This window comes from Enoplosus armatus, chromosome 14, assembly GCF_043641665.1.
Source record: "Enoplosus armatus isolate fEnoArm2 chromosome 14, fEnoArm2.hap1, whole genome shotgun sequence".
NCBI lineage: Eukaryota > Metazoa > Chordata > Actinopteri > Centrarchiformes > Enoplosidae > Enoplosus > Enoplosus armatus.
The window spans coordinates 8,617,891-8,631,199 of NC_092193.1; the positions used below are offsets into that span (position 1 = coordinate 8,617,891).

The window sequence follows — 13,309 nt, forward strand, 5'->3', positions numbered from 1 at the left end:
GTCAACATCCAATATTTCTCTATATGCTCTTATTTCCATCGTAGACCAATTAGAGATTAATTCTTTTCTTTCTCTTTGACAGGTCAGACACAGCTATCCTGTACAATGACCGCTCAGTGTTGGAGAGCCACCATGTCAGCGCAGCCTACCGCCTACTGCAGGACGACGATGAGATGAACATCCTCTACAACCTCTCCAAGGATGACTGGAGGTCAGTGAGACAGATACTTAGACAAGCAAAGGGAAATAAAAGATGTAGTAGAGAACAGATAGGGACAGATAGAGAGGCAGACATGACAGGCGGAAACCAGGCGGGTCAAGAAGGGCAGTTTCACAATGTGCACCTATTCAAAGTGAACTTATCTCTTATTTTTCAAGATTAACAACTGTGCTCGGTGGAGTAAAAATCTGAAAAGTTGGATTACCTTCAAGGTCCAACAACTTTGTACTAAATGGAACTGTTACGTGTGATAATACATTAAAGGAGACAGCTGCAATCCGATTTCTCATGGCATAAGCTGGGACTTGTCAAAGCAAGTATTATAAATAGCTCTCAAAAACTGTGTTGGCTGCCTTCATTTACTTTTGCGACTTCCGAAATAAGTCGGCTTTTATTACCAGCGAGTTTGACAGTTCAATATACAGCACATGGCTCATGTTTTCCTCTCTTTTTTACCTTCTCCTTTGTTTTCATCCAGAGAGCTGCGGGCTCTGGTGGTGGAGATGGTGCTGGCCACAGATATGTCCTGCCACTTCCAGCAGGTCAAGGCCATGAAGAACTTCCTACAACAACCTGAAGGGTCAGTCGCCTTTTCCCTCACTACTGTTTACACTCCCTGCCCTCGCCCCAGCAATTTACATCTTCATTAACCCTACCATCAGAACACTGTTTACTAACCACCCACTGTTTACAACCCAATTAACCCTGCCCTGTAGGGTGTCCTCATAGAGGAATGCAACAAATAAATGCTATTTTGTTGCCAAATGGTACCAAATGTCATGCATTATACGGTACAGGTATACAGTAGGGTTTTACTACACAGGATAGTTTGTGTTTCTGTGCTGGAAGTCTGTAGCAGAGTTATAGTGCAGTCACACCAGATTTGGCATGGTGAAATTTATTTCCACACTGCAGTAAAAAACAGCCGGTGGTAGAAATATTGCTGGCAGGTTTGTTGGCATACTGTAGGCTGCTGCAACTAAGATGTCCAGCTAGAAAACATTCCACAAACGATGTATTATTGTCTTTACCAGAGTTCTTCTGCAGCTTGTATTCTGAAAGACGTGCATACAAACACAAATAGCAGCTCTAAATACTTCCTCATCACTTACAGTCACTTGTAGTTGTATGTGAGTATTGGAAAATCACTTTAATTTTATTGAGAAAATCAAAGGCCTCCTCTGCAGTATCATTCAGACAGGTGCAGGCGATGTGAGAAGAATTAAAAATGAAAAAGGTCGACTACCGCACACCAAAAACCTCAGTTCTTGACCAATCTCAAACTTTTCTGCATTATTTAAACATTTTTTGCAAGTGGAAGAGCGAGCAACACTGTGTGTGTGCTTCATAAGGCTCACTTGTGAGTTTGGGGAACAAATCGCAGATGTGATCACAAGTTCTATATATATATTATTGTGTAGTGTGTGTGTGTAGTTATTTTAACATTACAGTTTGACTTCTTAAGATTTGCAATAAATATACAGTTATATCAGACAAATACATGTGTAATTTAGGAGACCAAAGAGGGCTGCCAGATAAAAAAAATAATACTCTCTGACACACTCCAAAAATACAAGACAGACCACAAGATGAATTAAACTAGATAAGGAGGCTAGGATGTGTTCTATTTTCTTATATTATTACTGATGTGATAGGAGTGCTTATGTAGTCATACGCTACGAAGGTCATGTGACCGAGGGAGTAGCCAAGCTAGCACTACTGCTTACAAGCTAAGCTGCTAGCATGTTTACTACTGGCTGTCCACTGTTGGCTGTGCGAGCTAATACTAAAATCGTAGACCAGATCAGCTGTGGGTTTGAGAGTGTTGTTTATAAAAGGTGTTTACAGTGGATTCATTATGAATGTCTTACTGACAGTGCTTGATGAGGTGGTGTTTCTTTGCTGTTAATGTTTTGATGCATTTTTCCAGAACAGTTGTGTTGTCTGCGTCTTCTTCGATTACATTCCTAAAGTACAAGTAGAAAAGATAGCAAGACTGCCAAAAAGTAGCAACACCTTCCTCTCTTTCACCGTCTATCACGTTACCTTTGCCTTGCAGGTCGTAGCAGTCTCACTTTGGCGTCCAAATGAAAAAATAAAAAGGCTCATATAAAGAAAATAAATTATTCTCAAATTCAGCAAGTCAAAGTTCAGCCAGGTTGAACTATGTGCATTTGCAACAGAAAGTTAATATGTTTCAGTTAAATTAGTAGTTTTTGTTTTTTGCTGCAGCCGAGGTTACTGCAACTTCCTTTTCACACATTCCGAACTGTCGATTGCGAACAGAAATAAAAGAGAGCTATCAAGCAAACTATCAAATGACGTGATGAGTCACCACTGCTGATGTAGCTGCAACACTGACAAGAAAGGGCTGTCAGAAACTCACTGACCTTCAGGGCACTTGACACGACTAGCAAACTGCTCAGAAAGCAGTGATATGGAGATAAGCAGCTTCCTGAGAACATATATAGGAATCAACAGTATTGTGCTTCCTATATTTGTGAATATACCTCAAAACCAACGAGTGCTGACTGGAAGGTAATCATCAGGCTGCAGTGTAGGGTACACACACACACACACACACACACACACACACACACACACACACACACACACACACACACTCACACACATGCACATGAATGAGAGATTGCAGTCTGCAGGAAGCTGTAGTGCTGAATAGACTCTAATGTGAAGTAATTTCAAACCAGTGTGCTCCAGGTCTGCTTAGAGTGCACTTCAAGACCCCATACGCCACAAATCGAACGAGGGGAAATTTGAGCTAGTCTTTCTCACCTCTGTTTAACCTTGTACGGTGTGTGTGTTTTCATTTGTGTGCCTATTTACCATACTGGTTTGTGTCTGTCCATTCACGCATCAGTCCATTAAACATGATATTTTGATATGGTTATCAGGTGATACCTCAGACATCGCTTGTGTCTGATGAGGTGAGATGAAGCATCTTCACACTGTTCCAGCGTAGAAAACCAATTCACCTAATGGAGGCAGTTTGAGGAAAGGGGATTTTTTTTTTGATGGAGTTGTTTCTCTGTTTGCAGGTGGCTGTGCATGTGTGTTTATATGCACATGATAATAGACGTTTATGTATATTTCAGCATCTTTTTAATGAGAATCAGTAGATAAATATTTTTTGCATTTTCTTGTCTCTCACCAGTTTGACAGTTTAAGGGTGCCTCCATGAGATCAGTGCCATCGTGACACTTGTCTTATTGTCAACAAAGACCAAAAGCAACAATGAACTGATCACAATAATACAATAATGAGTATTGTCCTCTGAGCCATAGAGCTCCATTGTTGCCCAAAAGCTGTTAAAAACACATCAATGAGCCACACTGTAGCACACCCACACACACACCGTCCTGCTGTCGGAAACATTCACTATCAAGTGTGTATTAATCCACCACTGAAAATAGTCCCTAACAAATGTACTATTTACTCCTGTTTGGACACACCCTGAAACTAGGTGGTATTGGTTTCATACTGAGCATGATGTCTATAAAAACATATTCTCCCTCTTGGACCTTTTGATGTTTTATTGAGCTGTTATTGCACAGACAGTCCATTTTTGTGGTCAGATTGCTGTAGACACATTTGCAGCTGTGCCACATTTTTTCATTTTTTTTCATGATTGACCCTTCTGTCTTCAGGGACACACAGTGCCTTGGAAATGTTCTTGTATCCTTTTCACGATTGGTATTTTTCAATAACCTTGTTGCAGATTTATCTGGAATGTCTGTCTGTCTTCATGATGTAGTTTTTGCCAGGACATTGCCAAAGCAGGGGGGGTTTGGCCTACCAGAAACAGGTGTATTTAACCTAAATTGACTTATTATGTTAGCTCCAAATCCATTAGGCTGTACCTGTAATGATTTAGGTGTGTCAAGGGTGAAATGTATTTTTCTTTTTTATTCAACTTTAGTGTTGATTAATTTGTAGAGATTTGTTGGCATATTTTTCTGTAAAAACAAAAATGAAAAAGTCAACACTTAAAAAGCCAGATTACAGGACTATTTAAGAAAACAACACAACAAATGAATAATGATACTCTCTGGCGGACTTCAGTTTTTAAAATTGTGAATCTTCTCTCTTTTGCAGCATTGACAAGCCCAAAGCCCTGTCCCTGCTGCTGCACACAGCAGACATCAGCCACCCAGCCAAAAGTTGGGACCTCCACCACCGCTGGACCACCTCCCTACTGGAGGAGTTCTTCAGACAGGTGAGTGGCTGCACCTGACAGGTCACAGAGTAAATCATGAGTGACTGGTCCAGTGAAGGTTCAGATGCATGTAGAGAGAACATGGCATGGTTTTCAGCTGGTCACATACACAAAGCTGCAATATACACACAGTTACACGTAGTTATAACTAATGCAGTCTAATATAACAGCCCTACAACAGATCTCATATTTTGCCCACCCCCTTTATATCGATCGAGGTAGACTAATTATTAGAAACATCTTTATAGTACAATGCAATATAATTCAACCAAACAGTTGAAACATCACCTCTGAAAAACTCCTAAACAATGCCATTAAGCAAGCATGCAACATTGTGGGGCCCTTGAACTTGAAAACCTAAATGAAATGCAAACTTTATTAATGTTGTTGACAAAACACTCCATTTAGTAGCTGTTCCTCAGATAAATCAGTCAAATGATCCTCAGTCAAATTATCTTCCTCAGCAGATGGACTTTTAGATCTTGAAAATTTTAATTTTACATCTGATCACTTTAAGGACTTTCAGACCAAGTTGGCTCAAACGTTAAGATGGAAAGTTAATTCTTGACCTTTAAATTAAACCTTTTTGCGTTTCCTGCTACCTGATTAGATATATGCTGTATTGGACCAGCTGTGGAGTTTGGGAGGAACTGTTTTCCTGGGATTTCTTAGGATTGCCAAAAGATGAATGAATGAATAGTACAGTTACAGTGCCTCCAGCCACTCCTTTGTTGCTGGTGTTTTTAAGTCTCATATATGTTAGGTTTCTTTCACCCAGTTGCAGAATAAAAGAAGAATAAAATAATGATGGTTCTATTGAATGATTGTTTTAATATGGTGTTTTGGCTCAACTCTACCCCAAAGCGTTTTACATTAGTGACTTTTACAGTCATATTCATAAGTTTAATTGCAGTTGCTCTGCTCTTTGTCTTTTTTAAGAATGATGTAATGACAAAGCGCCATGGCAGATTAAAATGCAGAAAATTACCTCTTTGATAAAACAATGTATTTGGCTATAAATAATAAATTATGTATTTGTAAATGTCAACAGGAAGGACAAATGTTTAACTGGTGCCATGTTGCTTTTGTCTCTTCCATTATTAATCCACATTGTTCTCATTATCAGTCCTATTGTTATTGTGGCTGCTTTCACAAGGCCTTTGTCTCTTGGGATATGAATTGCCGATAAATAGCTTCACCAAAGAACATTGCCTCACGACTCCACATCTCATCTGTTTGTGATAAATCAGATGAGAAAATGAAACACATTCGTGGCCCAAAAGCACTCAGGGCGGGGGCCAGACAAATCCAAAGCCTGTTGATAGAAATGTTTGGTGCACGGTGGCGGTGTGTACATGTACTGTGAGCGTGTTTATGAGTGTCAGTCAGTTGTGTGTGTGTGTTTGTGCCTAGAGGGTGGGGTACATTTTTTCTAGAAACCAAAAACTGAGAATGATTTTGACTGAGGAAGCTGCTGTATTTCCAGGGGGACAAAGAAGCAGAGCTCGGCCTGCCGTTCTCTCCACTCTGTGACCGAAAGTCCACAATGGTGGCACAGTCCCAGATCGGTGAGTGGCTCCTCCATCTTTACATACACCACCGGCATCATGGTTTATGTGGGTGTATAAGTTCTGCTCCTCCATGAGTTTATTTGAGAAAAAATACTCTTTTGTAAATGTATTTATAGAGCATTCAAGGACGTACTATTTCCTGTATTTATATACATTTATTTAAGTCTGTCAAATAATTGATTATGATGAAAGTGTTTATTGTGCTTTCCATGACAATTATGGTATAAGAAGACAATTAGAAATGCAATGGAAATTGCTGCACTATTACTGTACCTTACAATCATGTTTAGTGTCCTTAATAGAGATCTGATATATGATAAATTATGTGCTCTGTCCATTAGCGTATTATCTTTGATTGATGGTCAATTTTGAAGTCTTCTTAGAAGAAATATTAAATATGAATAAAAACATAATCATCTTTTTTTTATTTATTCAGTTGATTGATTAATGTTTTTACCTGGAAAAACCTGCACAGGAGGTGGCAGGAGAGAAGATAGCACAGCCTGTGTGCTGCCTGAAAGGCCAAGACCAGGGCGACAAGTCTGCAAAGCACTCGCTCATTGCTTGTAAACCTCTAAAGGGTTTTTATCCTTCTTAAACACTCACATGCTCACGTTTAGAGTGCGTTTTGTTTCCCATCTCTTACATTTAAGTAGCATTAGGAAGGAGTCTCTTTGCAGCCAGTATGGACAGGAGGAACATCACACCGACCAATAACAGTTTCAATGTGTATATAGGCGTGTGAGTATTGTTTTAAGATACATGGGACAAAAGGACAAAAGGTCCTTCGTTGTGTTAACACCTATAAACCTAATTCTATTCATATCTCAGATTTGATCATTCATTTTATAACATTCTGGAAATACCTGTGGCCTTGTTTTCCAATCCTAATTAATAAATGACAGTGTTACTTTGATTATTCTGGGCTTCTTTTTGTCAATTTATGTGAACATGTTTAAACTGACATTATGTTCTCTGATATCTTCACCAGGGTTCATAGACTTCATTGTGGTGCCCACCTTCACTGTGCTGACGGACATGATGGAACGTATCGTCAAGCCGCTCATCGATGAGGCCTCCCATTCAGGTTTTGCCGGCTTTAGACGCTCAAGGTGAGCTGCAGAACTTTCTCTAAGAGATCATTTAGAAATGGAGAAAGTTTGAATTCTTATTTGCTGCTCAGTAGCAGCACTGAGCAGATGGAGGTGGGTGACTGTATGCAAATCTGAGTAAATTTTAATCAACCAGCCTGGTTAATCAACGATGGAAAATTCACTGTTTTCTACCCTTCACCTCTCATACCTTTCTGAGTAACTGCTCGCTCAATGACGTGATCAAACCTCAGCAGCTCCTCTGCAATAACAGCATATCTAATGGAAGTATTGAGAACAGCAGATGAGTCTTCCATGAGTAATCCATTTCTGTGCGTGGTAATGTCTCCACCTTTCATCAGTCCGAGCCACACACCTTGAAATTGATATTTTAGAGATGCTAGTCAAGTTCGCCTCGCTGTCCCTGATCAAGAATGGGCCTCAGTGCTGGATTGGCATGCACAATAGCCTCTCGAGGAACAAAAGGAAGTGATTTTGTCTCCACTGGTTTAATTAATTGGCCCAGTACTTTTCCTCCAGCTATGTACTAAATCAGCAAGGCTTTGAAAGCAAACAAATGAGTAAGTACATTCCACTTCCTCTTGCGTTACAAATATTTAAACTATCCAGAAAAAGAGCATTTACAAAATGTGAGTCTGTTATTTGTGTCTTTTAAAGTGAGCTTATAAGAAAATAAAGCAGTACTTAGGGAGGCTGGCTCTGCATCTTCTATTGCACCTGCACATCAATATCAGCCTGTTCCCGTTCTCCTCAACAGCAGTCATTAGCATCACTCAGTGGGCCTCCAGTCGGAGCTAACCAAGTGGAAATCTCAGATAGTGTTGCCACTTGTCTCCTTGTCTACATACACACCTGGGTGCTTATGGGTTTTCTTGGACTGTTTCTTCACAGCATTTATAGCTGTTTTCAGTCATCTGTAACTATGTTTGCTCTCTCTGTCTGCCTCTGGTTATCTACCTCTCTTCTTTCTTTCTTCTTTCAATCTGCCTCTGAATCTGAAAGCTCATGTTCTTTTAGCACCGTCATTGTCAGTTAGTTAGTGCACCACTTTGGTCCAGACTGAAATAATCCGACAACTATTGCCATGACATTTTGTGCAGACTTTAATGTTCCCCACAGGATGAATCCGTCTGACTTTGGTGATCCCCTGACTTGAGGTTGATATTTGTGGTTTTGAGTGAAATATCTCAACAATCGTGGGATTGATTGCCATGAAGACATTCATGTACCCCACGTGACGAATTGGAATAACTTTGGCGATCCCTAAAGGGACACTCCAGCAATTTAGTATCGTACTTCCATAAAGTTGGGGGACTCACAAGAGACACTGTTGATGAAGAGTGATCAAAACAGGAGCAGCAGAAGACGAGATATTCTGACTTTTAGTCCCCAGTATGGGTCAGGCTCAATAAACTCTGGATTCTACATCTCCCATAATGCAACTTGACCATCAGACTCCTGCCTCCTTAATGCCCACTTCTTTAAGTTCAGCTCGTAAAACAGGTTTTAGGTTAAAAAGTCTCAAATCCAGCTTAGATAAACCTGATAGATATATTCAACTTTATAAAGCTCCCTGCAAAGCTTAACATGCTAAACTAAGATGGTGAACATAGCAAACATTATCTGCCGAACAGCAGTATTTTAGCATTGTCTTTGTGAGCATGTTAGCATGCTTAGCATTTAGCTCAAAGCATCACTGTGTCAGTACAGCCACACAGAGCTGCTGGCATGGCTCTAGACTCTTAGTCTTCTTTAATTCTCTTCTTCCCACTCATGTTTCTGTCCAGTCTGAACAGTATTAGCTCAGAGGAGGCCAAGAGGCACAGTGTGAAGAGCATGGGCTCCGACAGCAGCTCGTCGGGACAAAGCTCTCTGCTGATGGTGGACCTGAAGAACTTCAAGGCGTTGTGGAATGAAGAAGTTTATCAGAACAGAGAGAGGTGGAAAGCACAGGCTGGTAAAGGTACGGTACATCCATACAACCAAAAATATAATACAGTAAAATGAAGGTGATTTGAGGACTCGGAACATTAATGCCCTGTTAAAACTGAGCTGTCTGAACAGATCAGGAGATCCACTAGAATCGGGAAAATTGGCTTTTAAAGCTGCAATGCTCTTAACGTCTGCAATGCTCTTAGCTCACACAGAGGGGGATTTTGACTGACTTGTATTACTGTGGGATTTTATGGGATACACAGTGATTAGTATGTCCACATGTATCAGATTTTATTTAAATATTTATTTAATTAAGTGAGGCACCCATTATAAAGGGTTTATAAGTTGTAATAAACTAGGTTTTGCTTGTAGTAACGAATAAACAGCTCCCATCAGCTCTACACAGCTTTTTAGCACCTTTCAGCTCATTATTTTGGTTATCCAGCCCGCAACTTTACTGTTTTGGTTCACTCTCACCGCTCTTATCAGCTTCGTTTTTTGACAAAAAAGTTCTAAAAACTCACTGGACACTCTCTGCTCAGAACCAAACAGGTGGTGAACATAGAGGAGCATTTAGCAGCTATAGAGATAGATATTTCCCTCAGTAGTTGGTGGAGACCAAAACAGAGCTCAAAGAGAATGAATACGTTTGTCAGGTCAGATGTTTGTCTTTGTAACTTCTGGAAGTCTAAATAGGCAACTGTTTGCTAACAGGAACCCCATGTCAACTTAAAAGGTGTTAAATGTGTTTTCAGCTTGTTTCCGCTGCCCCCAAGTGGCCAAAAACTCAGTTAACAGAAATCTGCCTCATATCAGGTCTTAAATTAAGCACTCTCACACACATGCTAACCTGCCTTCGCGCTCTGTGTGACCTCAGAGGCGGAGGAGAGAGCTAAAAAGGAAGCGGAGGAGCTAGCCCAGCAGGAAGAGGCTATGGAGCCCCAGGAGGTCCACACAGAGTCAGAACAGCCTGAACCAAAGGAGGACCAATTGGAGGGGGAGGTGCCCGAGTCAGCAGAGGCCAACAGACCACCAGATGGTAACACAGGAGAAGCAGAGCAGGGAGCGCAGCCTGGGAGCGCCACACACAAGAGTCCTCCACTGCAGAACGGTAGAACAGAATGCTTTTAAAAGACGTGACAGACGGCAGCTCCTCTAAATGTGCTATACATACAGTACATTGACATGTGAAGTCATTCAGCATACCTAAGTGATCATTAAAGCCACAGTGAACGTTTCTGTAACCCTGTTGCAACCCTCTTTCATGATAATATCTGTATGTATGCCAACCTTTAGTACTCATTCACTTTCTTCACTTTCATTTAACCCGATACTTTTAATACGCCACGTGTATTCATACAGAGCCCTCGAAAGGACACGGTGGGAATTTGTTTTCGGAACTACTTTTGTGTTCCCTCATATTAAGTGTTGTGTTCCCTCTGATGCATAGAGGAAGGCTGAGCTGGGTTATGATACTGTATTATGTAGTAAACTTTGGGTGTTGCTGTCATCATAGCATCATAGATTCAACCGCAAGTGCAGCCATAAACTGACAGTGTGTTATAAATGGACATGGCCAACACACTAACTGTCCCTATGGATCAGCAAAACTTACGCAAAAGTAGTTCAGAAAAAGTACCCACTGTGACCATTTGGGGGTAGTGTATATTCATGCAATGTTTGTAGGAGATATGTGTTTTTTATAAAACATTTGTTGATATTTATTTGTTTGTTGTGGCCTTACCTAGAAAAGGATTTAATTCCAAGTAATTGTTTTGTGAATGAAAAGTTGTTTTGAATCAACGTCAGTAGACTTTCAAACACAGTCCTGTGTGTTTGTGAACAATGTTTGTCCCACTGGCAGCTCAGTGAGGTTGAAGATGTTTCATTAAGGAGAGAGGATGCTCTGAGGGTTTCATGGTCTTGTTTAGATAGAGTGTGTGTTTGCTACCACTGAATGCACCTGCGTCAAACAAACAACACAACTATTCTGACTTTTCAGGAGAGTTGTCTGAAGGGGCTGAATCTCCAGAGGGTGACGAAAACAAAAACAAAGGAGTCGATGGTGAGTTTAGTCCTGCAGCCCACGACTATCGAAAAACAAATAAACTAAAGTATCTACTCTGTTTATTAGGTACACCTGGCTAAAACTAAGGCAGCCCAATACAACAGTCCTGCAGTAAATCCTCCCTTCATGAGGGTTGTAATATTTTTGTTGGAACTGATTTAGTTTGTGGTGCTGTTGAACTGTGTTTCTGTTATTTAGCCTACGTTCATTGATATAAATGGGAGAGACAAAATAATAGCAACAAGAATGCACTGTATTTGTACTTGAATATAGATTTTTAGCTGTTGTAGTGTGAAACTGATTCAACAGAATTTCCCTGCAATTAAAAATTATTTCGAATAAATTGAAAACAACTAATTAATCTTAGGAACAGGGAACCATACTGTTTGTTACTTGATCAGAAAATGAATCAGAAATGATTGTTTTTTTGTTCTCCAGGGAAATTTCCCCACAATAAATAGAATATTAGTTTGTTGATATATAATCTCACCTAAATTATTAATATTCCTGTCTTGTTTTCCCGAAGCAGTGGTAGAGATGGAATAAGCGAGCTGTGGAGAATCACGGCCACACTGTTGCGTCTTTGCTGCGCTGCTGTCGACCTGCATTCATGGGAGAACTCAGACTCACTCCGGAGGGAGGGCCATTAGTTGGACTTTGTCGCCCTCTACAGGACACCAAGAAACTGACACCTTTGCTTCCTTTTTGTCTCCATGATCTGCTGTTTTTACTTTTCACCATGTTTATACTCCCACGCTCTTGTATGCAAAGCTTGTGGCTCTACCCACGTGCATTATTCCTCCCGTCCTACTTACCGATAAAGACGACACAGAAGAAGATTTAATGACCTGGGAACGATGGTGAGGATGAAGAGGAGCCTTTGAAAGACTGACACTGGAAATGTTGCTATTTCTTTTTTAGTTTGCCAATCTTTTACATCGCTCTGAGTTGTATGTTTAACTCAGCCACAGTCATGTAGCCAGTGTCCCACTTTTCACTGCTGTGTTATGCTTCTCTGTCAACACTCTTCTATTAGATTTTGGCATCACAAGTGAAAGTCTGGTAAAAGTTTATTTAGAGACAAGTTTTGCATCACAGCATTTATTTTGGTCCTTACTGAATACTGAATTGTGGGAAATGCAGAATAGATGTACATTAAGAGGAGCTTCTACACAGTATGTACAGCATATGAGTATGTGCACAGTACACTGAGGTTAAACTCACAGTACTATTTCACTAGCAAGTACTCCTTATATGTAGAAAACCTAACTCCTGTTGGGAGTCTCTTATGTTTTAACACCAGTTGTGGCTCATTTTTTTCCCCCGTTAACATGTTTACTTTCCTCAGACATCGTGCAATTCTCATGTGTTCCTCACAGCCAGGTTTATGTTGTTTTTTTGTGGGTTTTTGTCCTCTTTTACTGTATATATTGAAAGTTTGTAAATGTATGGATCTGAGGAGGAGTAGAAGTCCTATGAATCCGCAATCTACCAACGGATATTTTTTTGCGATATAATGTAAGATATTGTAGTAAAGAAAAGTCCAAGAATTAGAATGCAACTTTTGCATTTCAAACATATCACACACTCACATGAATGCATTCAAGTTTTTTGTTATATATAAAAATCTTTTTGTTTACCTTTTTTTGTAACATGTGTTTTGCATTTGTTATGTCCTTTATGAATCAAGCACTAGATGTATCTAATATCCTCACACTGTGTGTCATTTCTTCGTCAAAAGACTTCTTCTCGATGCCTTCTTATATGTATTTAAGCTGTAGCAAAAAGTCAACATTGTCGCTGAATTAGAGAGAAATCTCACGTGCGTGCGTTGTTTTATTTTGCGGTACGGTTCTGTTACAGCAGCTTCGCCTACGAGGCTGCTGGTTTAATGTTTAATCAACGTGTTTACAGTGTGCTCGTACACCTATTAGCCAGCTGAATCCATCATGCTTTTGAGATGCATCCGAGGCCATGAGTCCAAACTGTATCTGCTTCTTGGTTGTTTGCCAGGTTCTCAAAAGGCTTGTAATGTTGTGTATAGGAGATGCAAATATTGCTTACTGTGCATATGTAACATATTGAACCTCTGCAACGCAGGTTCAGCTTTTACTCTGTACTTAATATGTGTAATTGGAAGAAGAGAAGCATTTTGGCAGTATTTGC

The 13,309-nt window shown here is 40.2% G+C and overlaps 1 protein-coding gene across 1 annotated transcript in view; it reads left to right on the forward strand.

Annotated features, from left to right (window-relative positions):
- LOC139296365 (dual specificity calcium/calmodulin-dependent 3',5'-cyclic nucleotide phosphodiesterase 1A-like) overlaps positions 1 to 11,689 on the forward strand; it is an 83,822-nt gene extending 72,133 nt beyond the window's left edge. The window contains exons 11-19 of the mRNA XM_070918750.1: positions 83 to 211; positions 699 to 800; positions 4,337 to 4,457; positions 5,944 to 6,025; positions 7,020 to 7,140; positions 8,928 to 9,103; positions 9,953 to 10,186; positions 11,078 to 11,140; positions 11,670 to 11,689. Coding sequence (XP_070774851.1) covers positions 83 to 211; positions 699 to 800; positions 4,337 to 4,457; positions 5,944 to 6,025; positions 7,020 to 7,140; positions 8,928 to 9,103; positions 9,953 to 10,186; positions 11,078 to 11,140; positions 11,670 to 11,689 — 1,048 coding nt within the window. The remainder of the gene's footprint in view (positions 1 to 82; positions 212 to 698; positions 801 to 4,336; positions 4,458 to 5,943; positions 6,026 to 7,019; positions 7,141 to 8,927; positions 9,104 to 9,952; positions 10,187 to 11,077; positions 11,141 to 11,669) is intronic.
- The last annotated feature ends 1,620 nt before the right edge of the window (positions 11,690 to 13,309 follow it).